The sequence below is a fragment of the Mizuhopecten yessoensis genome, unplaced genomic scaffold, assembly GCF_002113885.1.
Source record: "Mizuhopecten yessoensis strain PY_sf001 unplaced genomic scaffold, ASM211388v2 scaffold6353, whole genome shotgun sequence".
Classification (NCBI taxonomy): Eukaryota; Metazoa; Mollusca; class Bivalvia; order Pectinida; family Pectinidae; genus Mizuhopecten; species Mizuhopecten yessoensis.
This window is the reverse complement of record NW_018406507.1, coordinates 101025-121357: the sequence shown is the minus strand read 5'-3', so window position 1 is coordinate 121357 and position 20333 is coordinate 101025. Positions and strand designations below refer to the sequence as shown.

General features: G+C 37.1%; 1 protein-coding gene and 1 long non-coding RNA gene across 2 annotated transcripts in view; both read left to right on the top strand.

Annotated features, from left to right (window-relative positions):
• Window positions 1–4841: 4841 nt before the first annotated feature.
• LOC110451973 (BTB/POZ domain-containing protein 6-like) lies at window positions 4842–12175 on the top strand. Its single transcript, XM_021500215.1, has 4 exons — window positions 4842–4881; window positions 7859–8124; window positions 9968–10340; window positions 11522–12175. The coding sequence occupies exons 2-4, from the start codon at window positions 7868–7870 to the stop codon at window positions 12173–12175; spliced, it is 1284 nt and encodes a 427-aa protein (XP_021355890.1). The 5' UTR covers window positions 4842–4881; window positions 7859–7867.
• Window positions 12176–19006: 6831 nt separating this feature from the next.
• Window positions 19007–20333, top strand: part of LOC110451977 — a 7776-nt gene continuing 6449 nt past the window's right edge. The window contains exon 1 of the long non-coding RNA XR_002463124.1: window positions 19007–19044. This is a non-coding gene — a long non-coding RNA (uncharacterized LOC110451977). The remainder of the gene's footprint in view (window positions 19045–20333) is intronic.

Genomic DNA, 20333 nt, shown 5'->3' with positions numbered 1-20333 from the left:
TTTGTTTGTTTGTTTGATTTTGTTTAACGTCCTATTAACAGCTAAGGTCATTTAAGGACGGCCTCCCCTGTGTGCAAGATGCATGCGTGTAGTGTATGTGTGTGTATTTTGGGAGGCTGCGATATGTTCGTGTTTGTCTCCTTGTGATAGCGCGGAACTGATGCCGACTTTATAGTGCTACCTCACTGAAACATACTGCCGAAGAGACCCAGCAGGACGCCCCACCCGGTCACATTATACTGACAACGGGCTAACCAGTCGTCCCACTCCTAATTTGCTGAGCGTTAACTTGAGCTAAAACTCTGGTGACCTAAAAATGTTGAGCTTCAGTTTCGTATTTGTTTTAATATGTCCCCTCACAGTGTCTGCCTGTCTTTCCAAAATTTTCTTAAATCATATCATTGAAGTCTTACAATCATCAATATATCGCAACTTTTTTCATGACACTTCAAAACCACTTCCCCTGATAACGGTTGCATTCAAAATTGCTTACCTCAGGTGGCCGTCAAAGCCGCTAGGCCTCTTGTTGGTTTATTATTGAATTCATCATTAGATGGTATTTCACATGAGAACAGAGAAGTGGCGATTTTCAAGTCGATAAAATAGCAGTGTGTCCTATAGAGTCTTAGAATATGATAGTGCATTAATCACGTGTGATGAAAAGAAATGTCATCATGAGTTTATTATTGTTTCGATTATCATGATTCTTTGGCGATATTCCTATTAATCAGCTTTTTGTTTATTATGGTACTCTCCTGAAAATAAATCGAAAGAATAACAAGCAATATGTTTGATGTATTTTTGATTAATATTTATCAATCGTTATTGTATGATTTACACATGTACAATGAATCAGTGGACCGAATAAACGCTTTTTGTTATTCGAGATCTTCGTTTATTTTCCCATTTCTCCATTCAGTAGTTTCTAGCTCGGATGTATTTGATGTTAATTGAGTATCAGGGTGGTAATTGTTCGCCATTTCCGTAACACAAACATGTTAATTCTGATTTGAAAGAAAATATTTAGAAGGTGTTTATCGTACCAAATTATGTAATTAACAAGAGATATAATGGTGGGTGCACATCCGGCTTTCATTGATTCGAAAGCAATACATGAAGGTGAAGGCTTATTTACGAATAATTATTATAATTAAATGCATAACGACCCATCAACACAGGAAAAGTCATTAGGGCCAACACATTTTTGAAAACAAAAATAACAAGAGGCCCAATGGCCTTAGCGGTCACCTGAGTTATATCATAGGTACTGGTACCTTTATTTTATTGTTTAGATGTGATGTGGAAATCAGCATGTAAACTAAGTGAAATACAATACTTGTCATGTCATCAATGGATAAGAATTTGAAAATATTGGTAAATGTTCCCTTTGGGGCCCCGCCCTAGCCCCTGGGGATGGGGCAGGAATCCTAATTTTACAAAGTAAAACTCTCATTTACCCAAGATGATTCTGACTAAGTTTGAGCAATTTTCTGCTGAAAATGGATAAAATATATACCGAAAAGTGTTATTTCCCTATATAAACTATATTAAACGTTACCCCCTCCCCAAGGGAGAACGGATAGCTCGGGGTCCTGATATTTTCAATTTAAATAAAGCCCCTGATGATCTTTCTTTCCACGTAAAGAAAATCACTGTAGTACCTCTGAGTCTGGAGAAGAAGATTTTTGAAATATTGATTAATTTTCCCTTTGGGGCCCCGCCCTGGCCCCAGGGGTCGGGGTAGGAATCTCAATTTTACAATTTGAAACCATCTACCTCCAAGGATAATTCTCACCAAGTAAAAATAATTTCCTACAGAAAGTTGTCAAAATATACCCAAAAGTGTTATTTCCCTATATAAACTATAGTAAACTTTACCCCCTCCCCAAGGGAGAACGGATAGCTCGGGGGTCCTGAAATTTACAATTTAAGTAAAGCCCCTGATGATCTTTCTTTCCACGTAGAGAAAATCACTGTAGTACCTCTGAGTCTGGAGAAGAAGATTTTTGAAATATTGATTAATTTTCCCTGTGGGGCCCCGCCCTGGCCCCAGGGGTTGGGGTAGGAATCCCAATTTTACAATTTTGAAGCCTCATCTACCAAGGATGATTCTGACCAAGTTTGAAAAAAATCCATCCACGGGTTCTTGAGAAGAAGTTGAAAATGTAAAAGTTTACGCACGACGGACGACGGACGACGACGGACGAAAAGCGATTAGAATAGGTCACTTGAGCAAAGCTCAGGTGACCTAAAAACGTTATAATAGATAATTTCTCGATTTGAAAAGAATCAGAATTGAATCACCGACTACGGTACATCATTTGATTTCATGTGCTCAAGGCCGATATAGTTAGCATGGCCTTCAGCGGAGAATATAGACGATTTCGATAGCCGCAACGTTGCGATGTATGTTCTGAAAGACCCCATAATACATCCATTTAACAACAGCACCAGTATATTAAAATGTGCCACAGCGTATTTGCGTATTTTTAGTTGCTCCTTTTGTCAGTGTGAGCAAGAAGTAAGAACACACGCATGTGGTTTTATATGTTTGAATACCACTTTTAAGCTTTTAAATTAAGCTGTGTGAACAAGTTTATGATATTTAAAATACATGTACAATTGATAAACTTCTCAATTCTGATCTCACCTTACTGGGGTTGTTTTTCAAAAATGGTTTTTAATTACAGTTTATTATACTGAAAACAAAGACTCGGTGCAGTAGTATAGAAATCCGAAAATTCACTCCACTGGAATATATTGGTTATGTGGAACAAGTACCTTCGGAAGTTTGTGGATGGTTGATTTAATCTACAAATGTATATGTGATCCTTGTCACTCTGGTAAAATACCATCTTCTTCATATTAACTTTTGTTTTTACTCGGGGGATTTCTCCCAACTCCTTTGGCGTCAGAATAACACAACGGGGGTCCCGAGTGAGATCCTTAGCGGCGACATTGAAATATCACTTACCGCGGGTAGCCATCAGAAAGACTATAACGATTGTGGTCACCGGTCAGATAATTTCGTATATGGCGTTGCGGAAATATGTTGTAAATGTGCCTCCATATGATGTTACCTGATCGCTTACCTGAAGTCACTTTTTTGGTTCCCTAGCACATTGATTGGCAATACTTCACATTTGTCCTTAGTGTTGGACGTTCGCCTAAATGAGAAAGACAATGGCATCTGGCCCGCGCCTAGGACATGTCCCCTGAAATTCAGGGGATGTTACTGTAGGTAATGAACACTTAAAGATAATTATTTAGAGTTGTGTCGCAAGCAGAGAGACAGGTATCCTTAATACAGATGAAATGAAAAATAATGTTGAGATGTTCCCTGACTCTACTACTCTCAGTGTCCGTCTCTAGCTCCCTGCTAGGTTTGCCTCAAAATGAGAAATGTCTATTAACAGATAAAGTGATTTAAGGACGTGCCTCCATGTGTGAAACGCATGCGTGCTTTTGTTTTTTGTTTGTGTGCCAACCTTTGAGTTATACCTCGCTGAAATACCATACCGAAAACATCCAGCACAGTACAGTATTCCTCCCCGTCACATCATACTGACCACGAGTGAACCAGTTGGAGCGATAACCCTGAATGGTGAACGTTAAGTAGAAAACAACCATTTGTAAGGACTTCATGGGTACGTCCCGGCCTGGGGACAGAACTCATTGCCTTTCCCACTAGGGCGAACGCTCAACACTTAGGCCAAAAGTGAGGTATTGCCTGGTAAGCAATAGGAAAAGGTTTTAACTACGTTTCTCCAAAAAAATATAATTAACCCATCATTGCCTGATCTACAAAATTTAATATTATTATTGTCATCTAATGACACACAGCTTTTGCAGGAAATAAGCCTCTTTATTTAAAAGTTATTTGAACTGAGGAAGGCAGGCTTGCAGAATGCATAAGTATGTAGTTTTGCTGTCCATTATACAGTATCAATGTTTGTTGAATGTTTGTTTGATGTTTGCAGCTCGATCCTTGTAAATTGGATGTAAAATGCAATAAAGTTGATTGATATATAATCACGGAATGAAGCACAACATTCTGTTCTAGACAACTGACACGCAGCCGTGCTTAATTTATGATTTCATATAGTTAGATATACTATTTAAGGCAATCGTGTACATACTTTCGATTTTAATTTTACATTTAGAAACACTATAAACAAACCTTCGAGTCATATTTATTTGTATACAACATATACTCAGTTGTTACGTGATTTTATATCAGTCTAGTGTGTGGTGACCCCGTGATTATATGTACCTATTATATCTCGGTTATATTGTAGAACGAGGCCACAGTCCACCGATAGGTTGAGTCACGCCACCATCACAGGGTCCTGGAAGCAAGGTTTTCAACACACACCTTTATAGTATTTTGGTCGCTCTGCTCACAGCGACTAAAGATTTTCTTTCAGATATATTTGGATCTAAACTAAAGTTTTCAGAGTAAATTTACACGTTTTAGGGGTTTAGATAACTAACGCTAAAATACCACCCACAGATAATGAATACGATCGTATATACAGCTGTGTCATTATTGGGAGAGGGGTGTTGACAAATGTTGATATAAACCTAGTATAGGTCCAAATAGAATTGTAACACATTTCCAAGTCCCTATGGTTCTACCGGGTTTCTTACCTTAAAGGAATTTATATATTATTTAAATGTTATATCAATCAGATGTTAATTTATACATAGAAAAACGTGTGATAATATAACATATAATTCAAAACTTTTATAAAAATACCTGCGGTGACTGAACTCTCAGGTACCTGTGATCGTAGTGCACTCAGTAGTTAGAAAAATCCAATTGTGCAGTCAGTTAAGAAGGGCAGCCCCGACGAGTGAAAGGCGGACAAAGATATCAAGGTATTGTCTTCTATAATTGTCATTATATTGTCTATACTGACATGTGTTGTGTAAGTTTATTTTTCCTGTTCATATTTGAAGTAAACCTAGACAAATCCAGATTCAATCCCGGTATGAAGTGCAAATCTGTTGACTCTATTGTTCTGGATTTTGTCGACGAAATTGTTCCGTCTTTAATCGATTTCTCGATCCGCCTCTGCTCGTAAACTGTCCTATTGACATTTTAACCGGGGGTGGGTGGGGTGGACACTGGTTAGTTGTCCAAATAAAATGAACACTTAAATTGCACTAGCGATTAAGAGTGGCTTCGCTCCTACGTTGAAGGAAGAACGCCCCACTGTTAAACCCAGGTTTGATGTGGTTGACCTCCTTTACCTTTGTTTAATATTTCATTTACTCCTGAAATATGAATAATGGACGAAATAAATATACATTTACCTTTAATAACACATAACCAAAAACAATATGCGTATATCATGCAGATTACATAGTAAAAACATAAAATAAAAGGAACAAGCTCGAATTTAATACTTCCTGAAGATGTTTTCATTTTATTTTGTAGTATGTTTGCTTTACAGTTAGGAGTAATTTATCTTCCTTAATCTTTCTTCTCCATTATATTTAGTTTTTCCATCAATTCATATCAATATATGAATATTATTCCACGACACATATATAGATATTATACGGTTCTAGTTTTGCTAAACCCTTAAATGTTGTGATTTTTTAGCTCACCTGGCACGAAGTGCCAAATCAGCTTATGCCGTGGCGCGGCGTCCGTCGTCGTCCGTTTTACTTTAAACGACTTCTTCTTAATAACCGAAAGGCCTCGGGTGTCGACATTTGGCCAGTAGCATGCTTGGGTGAAGGGCTACCAAGTTTGTTTAAATGAATGACCTTCACCCTTATTCAAGGTCACAGGGATCAAATATGTTAAAAACTTTAAACAACTTCTTCTCAATAACCAAAATGCCCAGGGTGATGATATTTAGCCAATAGCATGCTGAGATGAAGGGCTACAAAGTTTGTTCAAATGAATGACCTTCAACCATATTCAAGGTCACAAGGAGCAAATATGTTCAAAATATTTAAACAACTTGTTCTGAATAACCAAAAGGATCAGGATGTTGATATTTAGTCAGTAGCATACTATGATCGAGGGCTACCAAGTTTGTTTAAATGTATGACTTTGACTTATATTCAAGGTCACAGGGGTCAAATCTGTTTAAAATCTTTAAACGACCTCTTCTGAATAACCATGGGTCCCAGGATGTTGATACTTTGCAAGTTGCCTCCTGACATGAAATGCTATAAAATTTGTTCAACATAATGACTTTGTTCGACTTTCAATCATAGGGGTAAAATGTTTTAAAAAAATTAACAGGGTCTATTGAATGAATTTTAATCATAAATACTGAAAATTGGCCTGTAGCTTTATTTTAATCACTTTTAAGGTTACAAGTGTGAGATTTATACCAGGTGAGTAATGCAGGCCCATTGAGCCTCTAGCTTTTTATGCGGAGAACATGGTCACACATTTTTCAAATTGTTTTTATATTTTACCAGAATTACACGTTTATCGAGAGCGTATAGAATATATTTACATGTTGACCGATGTAGCAATAAATAAAACTTTGTTCAGTCATCTGTATACAATGTAGCTCTATGTTGATGCATTAAAACAAAAATAATATGAAACGGAAAATTTGACGGTCACACTTTTAAAAAAAAGTAACGGTCACACAATTATTCGACTGGTCGTTTCATCAGTACATACTTTTGAAATGTTAAATGGTTACAACTACTGTTATTTCTTCTAAGAAATTGTCGATGTTAACTTTCGTAAAGTAAGAGAATCGACAAATACGGATTCAACCATAGAAGTAGAATCCCTGTCAGTCACGCTTTATTGTTGCCTTGAGAGTGCTAGTATGAATTAATCCTAATGTGGCTATTAACTTGTGTACCTTTTCCGATTACTTCTTTCAATTAGGTGACTGTCTCTATTGTTAACAGTCTTGCGCTTTAGCTTAATTATCCGGGTGATAACGAGGTACTTTTTGACAAGGTACACACATGAAGACTATATAGAGAAAGGTCACGCCCCAGTATCAGCCGTTATCACAGAAACGTTTAAGATAGTGTCCCGCTGATAACACTATACAAAGAGTATGAAACAGTATGAAGCCATAAGATTAATGCCCTTATATAGCCCATTCTTGTGTCCTGTCAGGCTGTTTCGTCGTGTTATATGACAAATCTCGCTTATAATACTATACAAAGAGTATGATACAGTTGGAAGCAAGGAGATTGATGCCCTTAGACATCCCACCCCGAAGGCCCGCCAGGCTATTTCGTCGTGTAATATTACAAATTTACTTACAAAATGAGGGTTCTGAGACTTTATCTAGCTTCTTGGTACATTAACTGTTGTTGCTTGTTAATAAAATGAGTGATATATCCTGATACAGTTGAAAGTTGTCCAACTATATTTATCTATATGGGCCCAAATAATATACGGAAACTTTTTTCCGGTAACAGCACTTATCGTTTGACATTTCCGTAACTGGTGGGAAAAGTTCAGACCTTCGTTGTTACTGGGTAATATTCCAGACTTGCAAGGGAGAACACTGTGATAAATTCGACTATTTTCAACTTTCGATAATTAATTTGCCATTCCGCAGCAGGTACCTTCTAATCAGCTTCCATTCCTTATGGAATTTGCCTGTAACAGCTACTCCAGATCTTGTTCTAAATGTGGTTACCGTCCAATCCATTGCTTATGATAGTACAAATATTCATTGGATGTGGATATCTCTTAAAAAGTATGTGTGGATCAGACCGAGGGACGAACCAAACCATTTTCTTTAATAAGCGCTGACGTAATGTAACAAGATTACAATTTTTCTAATTTCAGCTTGATTTGGTTTCTGTGAAATGTCCCACTGTTCATTTTAAGGCTTATTGTATGTTTTAGTAAAAAATAATGGCCTCTTCAGGCACCCCCACCGACTGGCAAAGCGGAAAGACGCTGTCGCAGTGTATGGACCACGTATTCACGTCTGCCACAGCTAGTGATGTAACCTTTCTTGTCGGTGAAGACCAGAAAAAGATACCTGCCCATAAACTGATCCTTATAAGCAGAAGCCCAGTATTCTACGCCATGTTGGAGGGTCCAATGGCCAAGAAAGGGGAGATAACCATTCCGGATATAACCGAAGACGTCTTTCAGCTCTTTTTACGGTTTGAAGTTTCTTTCCTTTTATTCTCCATTTCCTCCGATTATGTGTCTTTAGTTTCAAGGATATGTTTTGTTCTATATATCAATATAAGTCAATTTGGGTTAAAAAGAATGGGTTTTATATCAGGTGATTAATGTAACATTTTTATCCACAAAGTTGATTAAGGCTGACAATGAGCGTTGTATTAATATAAATACACATTATGTTCACGATATGGTTTTTTGAATATTTTTTCCAATCCTGACTGGGGCGGAGTGGAGGTGAAACTGCCAGTTTGCCAATCTGGTCATAAACCTTTCAGCGACTAAGATATGATGATGATTTGACCACTGACATTTGGCCCTTGAAGTTCACATGAGAATGAACCCACGTGTCAATCACGACACATGCTCGAGTTGTAGGTTGTAGTTCCCTTATTTTATCAGGCTAAAAAAAATATAAACACGCACAACTCAGGACAAATTTGATTCTAAATAAGAAATCTGAGAAATTTTTGTTTGCTTAGGCTTCTTTTAGAAATTACAAAAACAGATTTGAACTGTCGAATTTCAAGATGGCCCCGTGGCAGCCATCTTCATTTTTAAATTAGTCTCAATATACAATAAGCACTAATAAAGACCTATTGGAACCTACAAAGATCTTACTAGGACGTCTTTGTAAAGGGCAATAATAAAATTGAACTGTCAAAAACCAAGATCAAGGCAATCCTGCTTTTTCAATCAATATTAGTCTTGCACACGTTCGACCAATGAAAATCTACGTATGAAATTCAAAACGACATAAAATAGTAATTGAACAATCTACATGTCTAATATCAACATGGCTACCTGGCAGTTAACTAGTCTCCAAATCTGATATGCACAATTACAACAAAGGAGAAACTGTATATGAAATTTGAGATAGATCTCCGAGATGCTTTTTGAGAAATAGTGTTTCGAGTCTCGAATTTTTTTCCTTGGCTTTCCGTTCAGTCTATAGTTCAATGTATACAACAAGGGACTACGGGGGACATACACGAAAAAGTAAAAAGAAACATCCCCCGTTCTCTGAGAAGTAGCGCTAAGAACTATTATACTCAAAATTACAAATTACCATCTGTCAGCCTCTTGTTCTTCCAATCAGTCCTACGATTCAACATGCACAACGAGGAATTATTTGGTACCTACATGCGAAATTTGGGAAACATCCCTCCAGTAGTTCCCGGGTAATAGTGCTAACAAGCTGTTTCTTTTTTATCAGTTCAAATTTCAATATATATTACCAGGAACCCTGGCGAATCTTCATGGATTTTTTTAATAAAAAATCCCTCCAGTACTTTATGATAAATAGCGCCAAAAACCCTTCACTCTCAATAATCAAAATGGCTGCCTGTCGATCACCCCTGTGTTCCGATCAGGCCCAAATTTGAATATACATACCAAGAAACAGTGAAAAAACTTTTTCTGAATTTTGAGACTGATTTTTCTACTTTCTGAGAAAGAGAGTCAACATAAATTGTTTACGGACAGACAGACGGACGGACTATGAACGAAGGGCGATTTCAACAGCCAACAATCTGACGGAAGTGGGCCGACATACATCATATTTTCCTCAACTTAATATCTGCATTGTTTCATTACCCTATTAAAAATTAACATAAAATGCAAATGTAAACATGGTGTATTTAATAAGAACTAATCTCTGACAACCACCCGATATAATTAATGGGCTAAAATACTGCAGATTTACTCAAATTAATATTTCTACCGTTTCTTTACCTATTTAAACCGTAAATAAATTGCAAATGTAAACATGGTATATTTAATAAGAATAAACATCTGAATATAATATTTATATCTATTTAGATATCTGTACACAGACACAATCAACTTGACGGAGATGAACGTAGTACCTGTGTTGAATGCTGCCAGGAAGTACTGTGTCGACATTCTAGTTACCAACTGTGAAGACTTTCTGAACAAAAGGCTGTCAGCGGAAAATGCTTGTCTGTTCTTGGAACATGCGCATGTTTTCGTGATGGATAAACTGAAAACCGAGTGTTTAAACGTGATAGGTGAATCTTCAACAGATGTACTGCAATCAAAGGCTTTTACTGACCTATGTCCGAGTTGTTTGACCAGTATCACGGAATCAGATGACCTTCATGCTGATGAAAGTGACGTGTATATGGCCGTTATCAGATGGGCTGCAGCTGAATGTAGCCGTCAGAACATTGAGGTGAGAGATATATATTGCAGAAATTAAGTTCCCGATGGAACATATAACAAGAGACCAAAGGGCCTTAACGGTCACCTAAATTATAGTATAGGTCCACGAAGCTCAATTTCATTGTTGAGATGTGATGTGGAAATCAACATGTAAACAAAGTGAAATATAATACTTATCAAATCACCAAAGGTTTAGAACTTTCAAAACTAATCAAATAAATCATTTGGCTATTGAGAAATATAATATCTATTGTTATTTAGCAAATTTTCCTCTTTAGCCAACCCCTTGGATATGTCAGGATCTTACTTTCTGATACTATTTGATTTCATTTTCATTAGAAGTATTCCAACCAGTTTGAATGATTTCTTGCTGAAAATGAACAAGATATAGTTTGTTTGAAAAACATCTGACTTAACTTTTGATTTTCCCAATTTTGGCCCAACCCTCATGCCCATGGGGATGGGGCAGGATCTTATTTTTTCATACCATCTAATTGCTATCTGGCATCATAATCATCCAACCACGTTAGTATAATTTCCTACTGAAAACTGACAAAATATACCAAAAAGTGATATTTCCCTTTATAAACATTAGTAAACTTTACACCCTCCAAAAGGGAAAACGGATGACCTGGGGATACAGGAATTTACAATTTAATCAAAGCCCCTGATGATCGTTCCATCCATGCAGAGAAATTGACTGTAGTACCTCTTAGTCAGGAGAAAAAGGTTTTCGAAATATTGGTTAATTTTCCATTTGGGGCCCCACCCTGGCCCCTGGGGGTGTTGAAAATGTAAAATGTTTATGCACGACGGACGACACCGGACTGAAAGCGATCAGCTCAAGTGAACTAAAAATACTAAACGCGATTATTTTTTTCAAATTTGCAGTCATCTTTTTGTAAAGGTAACACAATTGTTATTATTATATTGCTGAGCAAACATACGCTATATTTAACATGTAAGTGTTTTTACATTTATAATCAAAATACATTTACAATTGAATTACATTACAGTTCATAGGTTGACGTGCCATGCAAATATTCTTACGGTATATGGTTACATTTCCGTAATACGTATAGCCGATTTATTCGAACATAAATCGAGCACTGTCAGTTAAGTAATTACAAAATGTTGTTACCTTTACAGTACCATTACTCGAATCAGATCGATGTGTATTTATCATTTCAGAGCAATCCCGAAAACAAACGGCAAGTCCTTGGAGATATTCTGCACACAGTGAGGTTCCCGATAACTGATTCCGACTTTTTCTTCAAGCAAGTTTGTCTAGATAAAGTACTTCCGGGGGACATGGTACTGGATGTAATCAACTGCATCATGCACGACGAGGTCAAGGATGTGCCTTGGCTCAATATGAAAGCCCGAAAATATACTAAATTTACAAGGGAGAGTGTATGGCGATTTAAGGATTCTTTGAATGGAAAGTTGTACCGCCCAGGTTACCCTGAAGCTATTTCCTTTAAGGTTCCATGCGCAATGAAACTATACGGAATTGGGTCATTTTTAACTAGTACAGAGCCTAGCACGGTTGATATAGAGGTGTATGATGGAGATATTCTTCTCTACAGCGGGAATAAATTACCCCTGGTCAAAAACGATTCTATGGATACAGGCAATGTTTTGCTTGCGGAGCTAATTCCACTATCGGCTGGAAAAACGTACACAATCAAAGAAGTATCAGCAGCGTATAAACAACACTACTCCAACACGGGTTTAAAGAACGTAGACTGTAAAGGGAGAACAATTACTTTTATGAGCAGTTCCACGAGCACGTACTCGACGGTTGATATGGGTCAGATTCCGTTTCTTATCATAGGACCATAGATCATATTGGCGATGAACAGTAAAATGAATCGGCTGGATAACAACTATATTTAAGAACCATCTGGATTTGAAGATCACCATTGTGTCATCCAAATACAGAAGTGTAGTATAAATATTGATATTCATTATAATACTATCACTGTGATGAGAACTCCAAGGGGTGATATACTGTACTTTACATGTATTGAAGCCTCAATCATCGTGGCGTTTAGGACAAAATATTTAAGGTGGAAGTCATACTAACTAATACCGACAAAAGTACGTCAGTGTGTTGTCTGCAAGTTAATGGCCATTTTAATCATCATTGAGATGAAAATTGATTTCTATAAAAATCGATCTGAAAAATCATTGAGATTGAAATTAGTTTCTATAAAAAACAAATGAATTATTCAAGACGTTTAAGTATCGATATAACTTTCAACCTTTCTGATCGCGGGAAATCATAGTCAATCTGAGGGATGAGTTTTATATATTTTGTTAGAAAAGCTAAGATGTACATTTAATGGCAGATCATGTAAATGAAACAAATTTTGAAGCAATGAAACTTTTACTTCAGTTAAATCAGCTTCAAAACCAAACGAATTTAAGGTCATAGTGTTTATGGTTGCATCCTCAACAATTCGAGCAATTTTGTCAAACTTTTTGCCTCAAAACCCTCTGTTCAGAGAATACTGTTCTCTTATAATCATGCTTTACATTCAGTCTCGTTCTTTCATCTCAATGTAAATCAAATAATTTCAAGCAAGAACGTCATTTCACACGTTGGTAATCTAATTTCTTTAGAATACAAGCAAAAACATTTTTTTCATGAATTGATGGAATTTTCCTAACATCACAAACATTTACACATTTATTTTACTTACCTTTAACAAGAGGCCATAAGTAATTTAAAGCTTACCTGCTATAGCTAAACATGAAACAGACAAATGGATTACAAGAACATTTGTTTGTTTGTTTGTTTGTTTGTTTGATTTTGTTTAACGTCCTATTAACAGCTAAGGTCATTTAAGGACGGCCTCCCCTGTGTGTAAGATGCATGCGTGTAGTGTATGTGTGTGTATTTTGGGAGGCTGCGATATGTTCGTGTTCGTCTCCTTGTGATAGCGCGGAACTGATGCCGACTTTATAGTGCTACCTCACTGAGACATACTGCCGAAGACACCCAGCAGGACGCCCCACCCGGTCACATATTTCATAAATAAATGTTTAGTTTGCATTACTGTATGTTTTTATCATTTTATGATTTTTTAACACTTATATATACATTTATATATATACGTTAAATTTATTTCAAAATGTAAGCATGTTACATGTAGCATAATCCATTTAAACACGTGCTTTGAAATAAAATTACGTCTTTTAAACATAATTGTTTTTCTATTATCATTATTATTTAATGCTTTACGGCCCGTCAACACAGGATATGTCATTAGGGCAAAATAAACCCAGAAATATGTCAGAATGACATGAAAGTATCCCCCATTATTCTGTATGATCATTTCCCGAAAAATCTTTGACCAAAATTAAGCTACAACGGATATATTTCCACCTATCAATCAAAATGGTAAACAACGACCAGGTGTAAATACATACACGCTGTTCAGGTAGCCATGCCAACACATGGAATTAATAAGAAAGCATGTTGCAAATATAACGTAAGCGTTGACTGACACCTCGAATACGGTGTGATCTGCGCGCTGACACGGTCACCTGGCATGGGCATGAGCAGAACAGGTAATTGGAATATAAAGTTTCAGAAAAGATTCAATCTTATATAAGGATAAATCTTTTACTTTTTGTTTGTTATGAAATACACTTTTCCAAGTAGTTTTCTGATCCGACTGAATCGGTCATCGATATCGGCATAGTGTGTAAGCTTAAATGCAGTCAAACAGGTCCGACGAGGACCGCCAACAGCCGAATTCGCGAGACATGAAGAACACCAAACAATTGTGATTTCAGCAAGTTTCCTTTGAAAGAAAAGATCGGAATGTATTTGGCTGTTTTGAACCCGTCAATATTTATTTTCAAACTCAAACGTTTATCATTATCGGTTCAATTCGCATGGATGTCACCTTGTTCATTCCTGCCGGTTAATATCATCACGCGACCTTGACTCTTTGCGGTACACAAACTTGCTAACTTCGCCACTTTATCCATGTCGTTTTGACACATTCCTACTGTCAAGATTGAAAAGTTCATCATGATATTAGCCAAGAACGACATTTTAACACCAGAGTGATAAATGCGATGCAATTCTTCGTTATGTTTCCCGATATGTGGTATTTATCAATTCACAACTTAACGTCCTGAAAAGTTGGGCCCACTTTACTAGAGTGTATTTATCCGATTCTATCGAATAATATGACTTAAACATGCAACTTTTCGTAATTGTTAAATTAGCAATGCAATCAGGGGTCATTCAACGAAATTTAGCAGTTGATTGCTGCGAGCAAATTTCAAAACACTTCCGAAAATCCCCAAAAAAATCCTACGATAAATGGTCGCGACCAAGGACTGGTTTTGGATTGTTCTTGAGTACCGTGTGCTCCCCTTTCTTGATACTTCATTTTCCTTAAAAAAGTGCGCATTATACACACATATTACGGTAGTCGTTTGTCAGACATAAACTATCTAAATCAATCAATAGCAATTTTTAATATAACAGTGTACCCCTCGGGAAATTCAAAGGTGCCTGATTCATACTAGGCACATCTTTAGGTTATTTGTAATTCCCGTGTGAAATTTGGAACGCCTTTAGGTTTTATCCCATTCCAAGAGCTTGTAATTAGCGCCTGTTATATGCCGACAGCAGCAAACATTTTACAGCGTAAGGCATATCGGAATCTGGGACTGAAACCGATATTAATAGTCCCCACTGGGGTTCCCCCAGGGATGACTAAAAGTAAAGTTCATATTTAGGTATAGTGAGGAAATTTGTTTCAATAAAATGTTGAGCTTCAGTTTAGTATTTGTTTTAATATGTCCCCTCACAGTGTCTGCCTGTCTTTCCAACATTTTCTTAAATCATATCATTGAAGTCTTACTGTCATCAATATATCGCAACTTTTTTCATGACACTTGAAAGCTACTTCCCCTGATAACGGTTGCATTCAAAATTGCTTATCTCAGGTGGCCGTCAAGGCCGCTAGGCCTCTTGTTGGTTTTTGATCGAATTCATCATTAGCTGGTATTTCACATGAGAACAGAGAAGTGGCGATTTTCAAGTCAATAAAATAGCAGTGTGTCCTATAGAGTCTTAGAGTATGATAGTGCATTAATCACGTGTGGTGAAAAGAAATGAAAAGCGATGTTCCTATTGATCAGCTTTTTGTTTTTTATGGTACCCTCCTGACAATAAATCGAAAGAATAACAAGCAATATGTTTGATGTATAGTTGAATGATATTTATCAATCTTTATTGTATAATTAACACATGTATAATGAATCAGTGGACCGAATAAACGCTTTTTGTTATTCGAGATCGTATATTTTCCCATTTCTCCATTCAGTAGTTTCTAGCTCGGATGTATTTGATGTTAATTGAGTATCGGGGTGGTAATTTTTCGCCATTTCCGTAACACAAACATGTTAATTCTGATTTGAAAGAAAATATTTAGAAGGTGTTTATCGTACCAAATTATGTAATTAACAAGAGATATAATGGTGGGTGCACATCCGGCTTTCATTGATTCGAAAGCAATACATGAAGGTGAAGGCTCATTTACGAATAATTATTATAATTAAATGCATAACGACCCATCAGCACAGGAAAAGTCATTAGGGCCAACACATTTTTGAAAACAAAAATAAAAACGTTATTATAGATAATTTCTCGATTTGAAAAATATCAGAATTGAATCACCGACTACGGTACATCATTTGATTTCATGTGCTCAAGGCCGATATAGTTAGCATGGCCTTCAGCGGAGAATATGGACGATTTCGATAGCCGCAACGTTGCGATGCATGTTCTGAAAGACCCCATAATACATCCATTTTACAACAGCACCAGTATATTAAAATGTACAGTTTTTTCAGTGCCACAGCGTATTTGCGTATTTTTAGTTGCTCCTTTTGTCAGTGCGATCAAGAAGTAAGAACACACGCATGGGGTTTTGTATGTTTGAATACCACTTTCAAGCTTTTAAATTAAGCTGTGTGAACAAGTGTATGATACTTAAAATACAACACAGCGGTTTTTCATCCACGTCGAATGTGTCATATAAATGAATGCACATTGTATGATGTCCACAGTAACACACACAATATTAATGTATTATACTCTGCATGCTTGAGAACAGAATAAACCTGCTGTATCCAACTTCAAAGGAATTCCGCCCTGAACTTATGTTTTCAGTAAATGGAGATTTTGGAGACAAAAAACTGATTTGCTGTCCCAATAGCAATACCCGGAACCTTCATCTTTTTCATACTTTTCTTTTCTGTGGTATGTCGAGAACGTAAAATGACCTCAAATATTGCAGGTGATGCAGCAGATTTATTTTGTCATCTCTTTAGAGTAGGAGGCACAAAAGAAAACCCTTAATTCTACAGTGAGGTTCCAACGTCTTCCTTTACACCCATGCAGTGAACGATCATATAATAACAGGTTTGGTGGCGAGTTTATCGTCACAAAAACAGCTAATTTCATATAACTACGTGTCTCCGTGTGTTTAGTGTATGTGGAAGAGGTGTATTGGTGTGTATGCATCCTTGCGTTAACATATATATTAATCCGACGCTATATCAATGAAATACACAAACACTGAGTGTAAGGAACGACAACTATGGGTAGAGATTGTGAAATACCATCTAGCCGATAACAGTTTACTGGCAATGCGTTACAGTAACCAGTTGTTAAAATTACCCTAAATGCTCAATATTTAGCAGTGGCTACCAACTACCTTTCCTTTCGACTTTGACATGTCCCAGGCACGGGTCAGATGCCATTGTCTTTCTCATTTAGGCGAACGTCCAACACTACGGACAAATGTGAAGTATTGCCAATCAATGTGCTAGGGAACCAAAAAAGTAATGTTTCAGTGAGCGCAGCTGATTCAATTTGGTTAATTTTCGGTCCCTAACTGGTGGTGTTCTTAAAACATTTTGTTTGACGTCCTATAAGACCTTTCCCATCTTTGGGTAGACCTAACACGGAGTGTGAGACAGAGACAATAACAGGGATAATTTCAAAGTAGCGTATACATTGTAGGATATGTCCGAGTGTATACACGCACATGCACGTGACTACAGGTAAGCGATCAGGTAACAACATCATATGGAGGCACATTTACAACATATTTCCGGACATATACATATACGAAATTATCTGACCGGTGACCACAATCGTTATAGTCTTTTTGATGGCTATCCGCGACAAGTGATATTTCAATGTCTCCACTAAGGATCTCACTCCTCGGGACCCCCGCTGTGTTATTCTGACGCCAAAGGTGTTGGGAGAAATCCCCCGAGCCAAAACAAAAGTTAATATGAAGAAGTTGGTATTTTACCATAGTGACAAGGATCACATTTACATTTGTAGATTAAATCTACCATCCACAAACTTCCGATGCCACGATATTTCCATATTACGAAAGAAATGTTTAACGCTTTCGCATTTTCGATTTGTAAGCTGAAGGTCCTTGTTCCACACCTTTTCGTATAATGAGTGGTGGGACGAAAGAACGCGTATGAGCATCCCTTCGTAGCAAAGTAGCGTCTATCAATGTTCCTCCGCAATAGTAACATGATGGCGACGACGCGAGCATCATCATTCTGTCAGATAAGCTACACCAGTTAGCCATAAAAGGAGTGGTTCTCTGTATAAAATGTTCTTGCGTATTCTCCTGAAAATAACAACAGAAGTAGAAATCTGTTTTTATTTTCTGCTCTTTTCTTTTTCGTTTTAAATCGACAGGTTTTGGGGTATTTTCGCCGTGCAACACAACCAAAATAATTTAATATGCTATTCTTAGAAAAATTACCTAGGGATAATTCCAGTGGAGTGAATTTTCCGATTTCTATACTACTGCAATCAGCTGTAGTATCCACTGAGTATTTGTTTTCAATATAAACTTTTTTGAAAACAAACCAGTAAGGTGAGATCAGCCTTTAGAAGTTTATCAATTGTACATGTAATGAAATTCAGGGGATGTAACTGTAGGTAAGGATTACTAAATGATAATTATCTAGTGTTTTGTCGTAAGCAGAGAGACAGGAATCCTAAATACAGATGAAATGAAAAATAATTTTGAGATGTTCTCTGAATTTACTTCTCTCAGTGTCCGTCTCTGGCTCCATGCTAGGTTTGCCTCAAACTGCGAAATATCTATTAACTGATAAAATCATTTAAGGACGTGACTCCATGTGTGAAATGTATGCGTGCTTTTGTTTTATGTTTGTGTGTGCCAACCTTTGAGTTATGCCTCGCTGAAATACCAAATCACATCCAGCACAGTACAGTATTCCTCCCGGTCACATTATACTGACCACGAGTGAACCAGTTGGTGTGATAACCCTGAATGGTGAACGTTAAGCAGAACAACAACTACCATTTGTAAGGACTTCATTAATACGTCCCAGCCTGGGGACAGAACACATTGCCAATCCCACTAGGGCGAACGCTCAACACAAAGGCCACGGAATATTTATATATATTACACAATATATGTGAATGCTATTCTTATCGGGTGATGATCTACACATAAACAAGTGTATGATAACACAATCTGTTATTTAAATGTGCTATACACATGCGGTGTCTTAACTATTAGGTACCTGTCATCGCAGTAATTGGAAAAACCCCGATTGTACTTTCGGTTTAGAAGGGCAGCCCCGAAGAGTAAAAGGCGGACAAAGATATCAAGGTATTGTCTTCTACAATTGTTATTATATTGTTTGGACTGACATGTGTTGTGTAAATATATTTTCCCCTGTTCATATTTACATTTAACCTGGAAAAATCAAGATTCATGCCCTGTATGAAGTGCAAATCTGTTGACTATACTGTCTATATTGTTCTGGGTTTTTATCGACGAAATTGCTTCCTCTTTACTAGAATCATCGATCCGCCTCTGCTCGCAAACTGTCCTATTGACATTTTACGGGAGGTGGGTCGGATATTGGTTGATTGTTAAGATAAAATGAACACTTAAAATGCACTAGATAGCACCAGAGATTTTGAGTTTCACTTTTCTTGTGGGTCCTACGTACGTTATAGGGATAATGTTCCACTTTTTAACCCAGGTATTATGCGGTTGACATCCTTTACCTTTGTTAAATATTTCATTTACTCCTGAAATTAGAATAATCGACGAAATATATTATTAAACATTACATTTTCCTTTAACAACAATGGACAAAATATAATATGAAACATAAACTAAAAGGAAGAGGGTCAAGGTCATTTATTTTAACAAACTTGGTAGCCCTTCATCCCAACATGCAACAGGCCCAATATCAGTACCCTGGGCCTTTTGGTTATTGAGAAGAAGTTGTTTGAAGATTTTAAGACATTTGTCCCCTGTGACCTTGAAAGTGGGTCAATGTCATTCATTTGAACAAACTTGGTAGCCCTTCATCCCAGCATGCTACTAGCCAAATATCATCAACCTGGGTCTCTTGGTTATTCAGAAAAGGTTCTTTAAAGTAAAAAGTAGACGCCGGACGGACGCCGTACCATGCCATCAGCTCAACTTGGTAGTCCTTAATCCAAGTATGCTACAGGTATGCTACAGGCACAATATCAGTACCCTGGGCCTTTTGGTTATTGAGAAGAAGTTTTTTGAAGTTTTTAAGTCATTTTACCCCTGTTACCTTGAAAGTGGGTCAAGGTCATTCATTTGAACAAACTTGGTAGCCCTTCATCCCAGCATGCAACAGGCCAAATATCAGTACCTTGAAGATTTTAAGACATTTGACCCCTGTGACCTTGAAAGTGGGTCAAGTTCATCCATTTGAACAAACTTGGTAGCCCTTTATTTCAGCATGCTACAGGCCCAATATCAGTTCCCTGGGCCTTTTGTTTATTGAGGAGAAGTCGTTTGAAGATTTAACGACATTTGACCCCTTTGACCTTGAAAGTAGGTCAAGGTCATTCATTTGAACAAACTTGGTAGCCCTTCATCCCAGCATGCTACAGGCCCAATATCAGTAC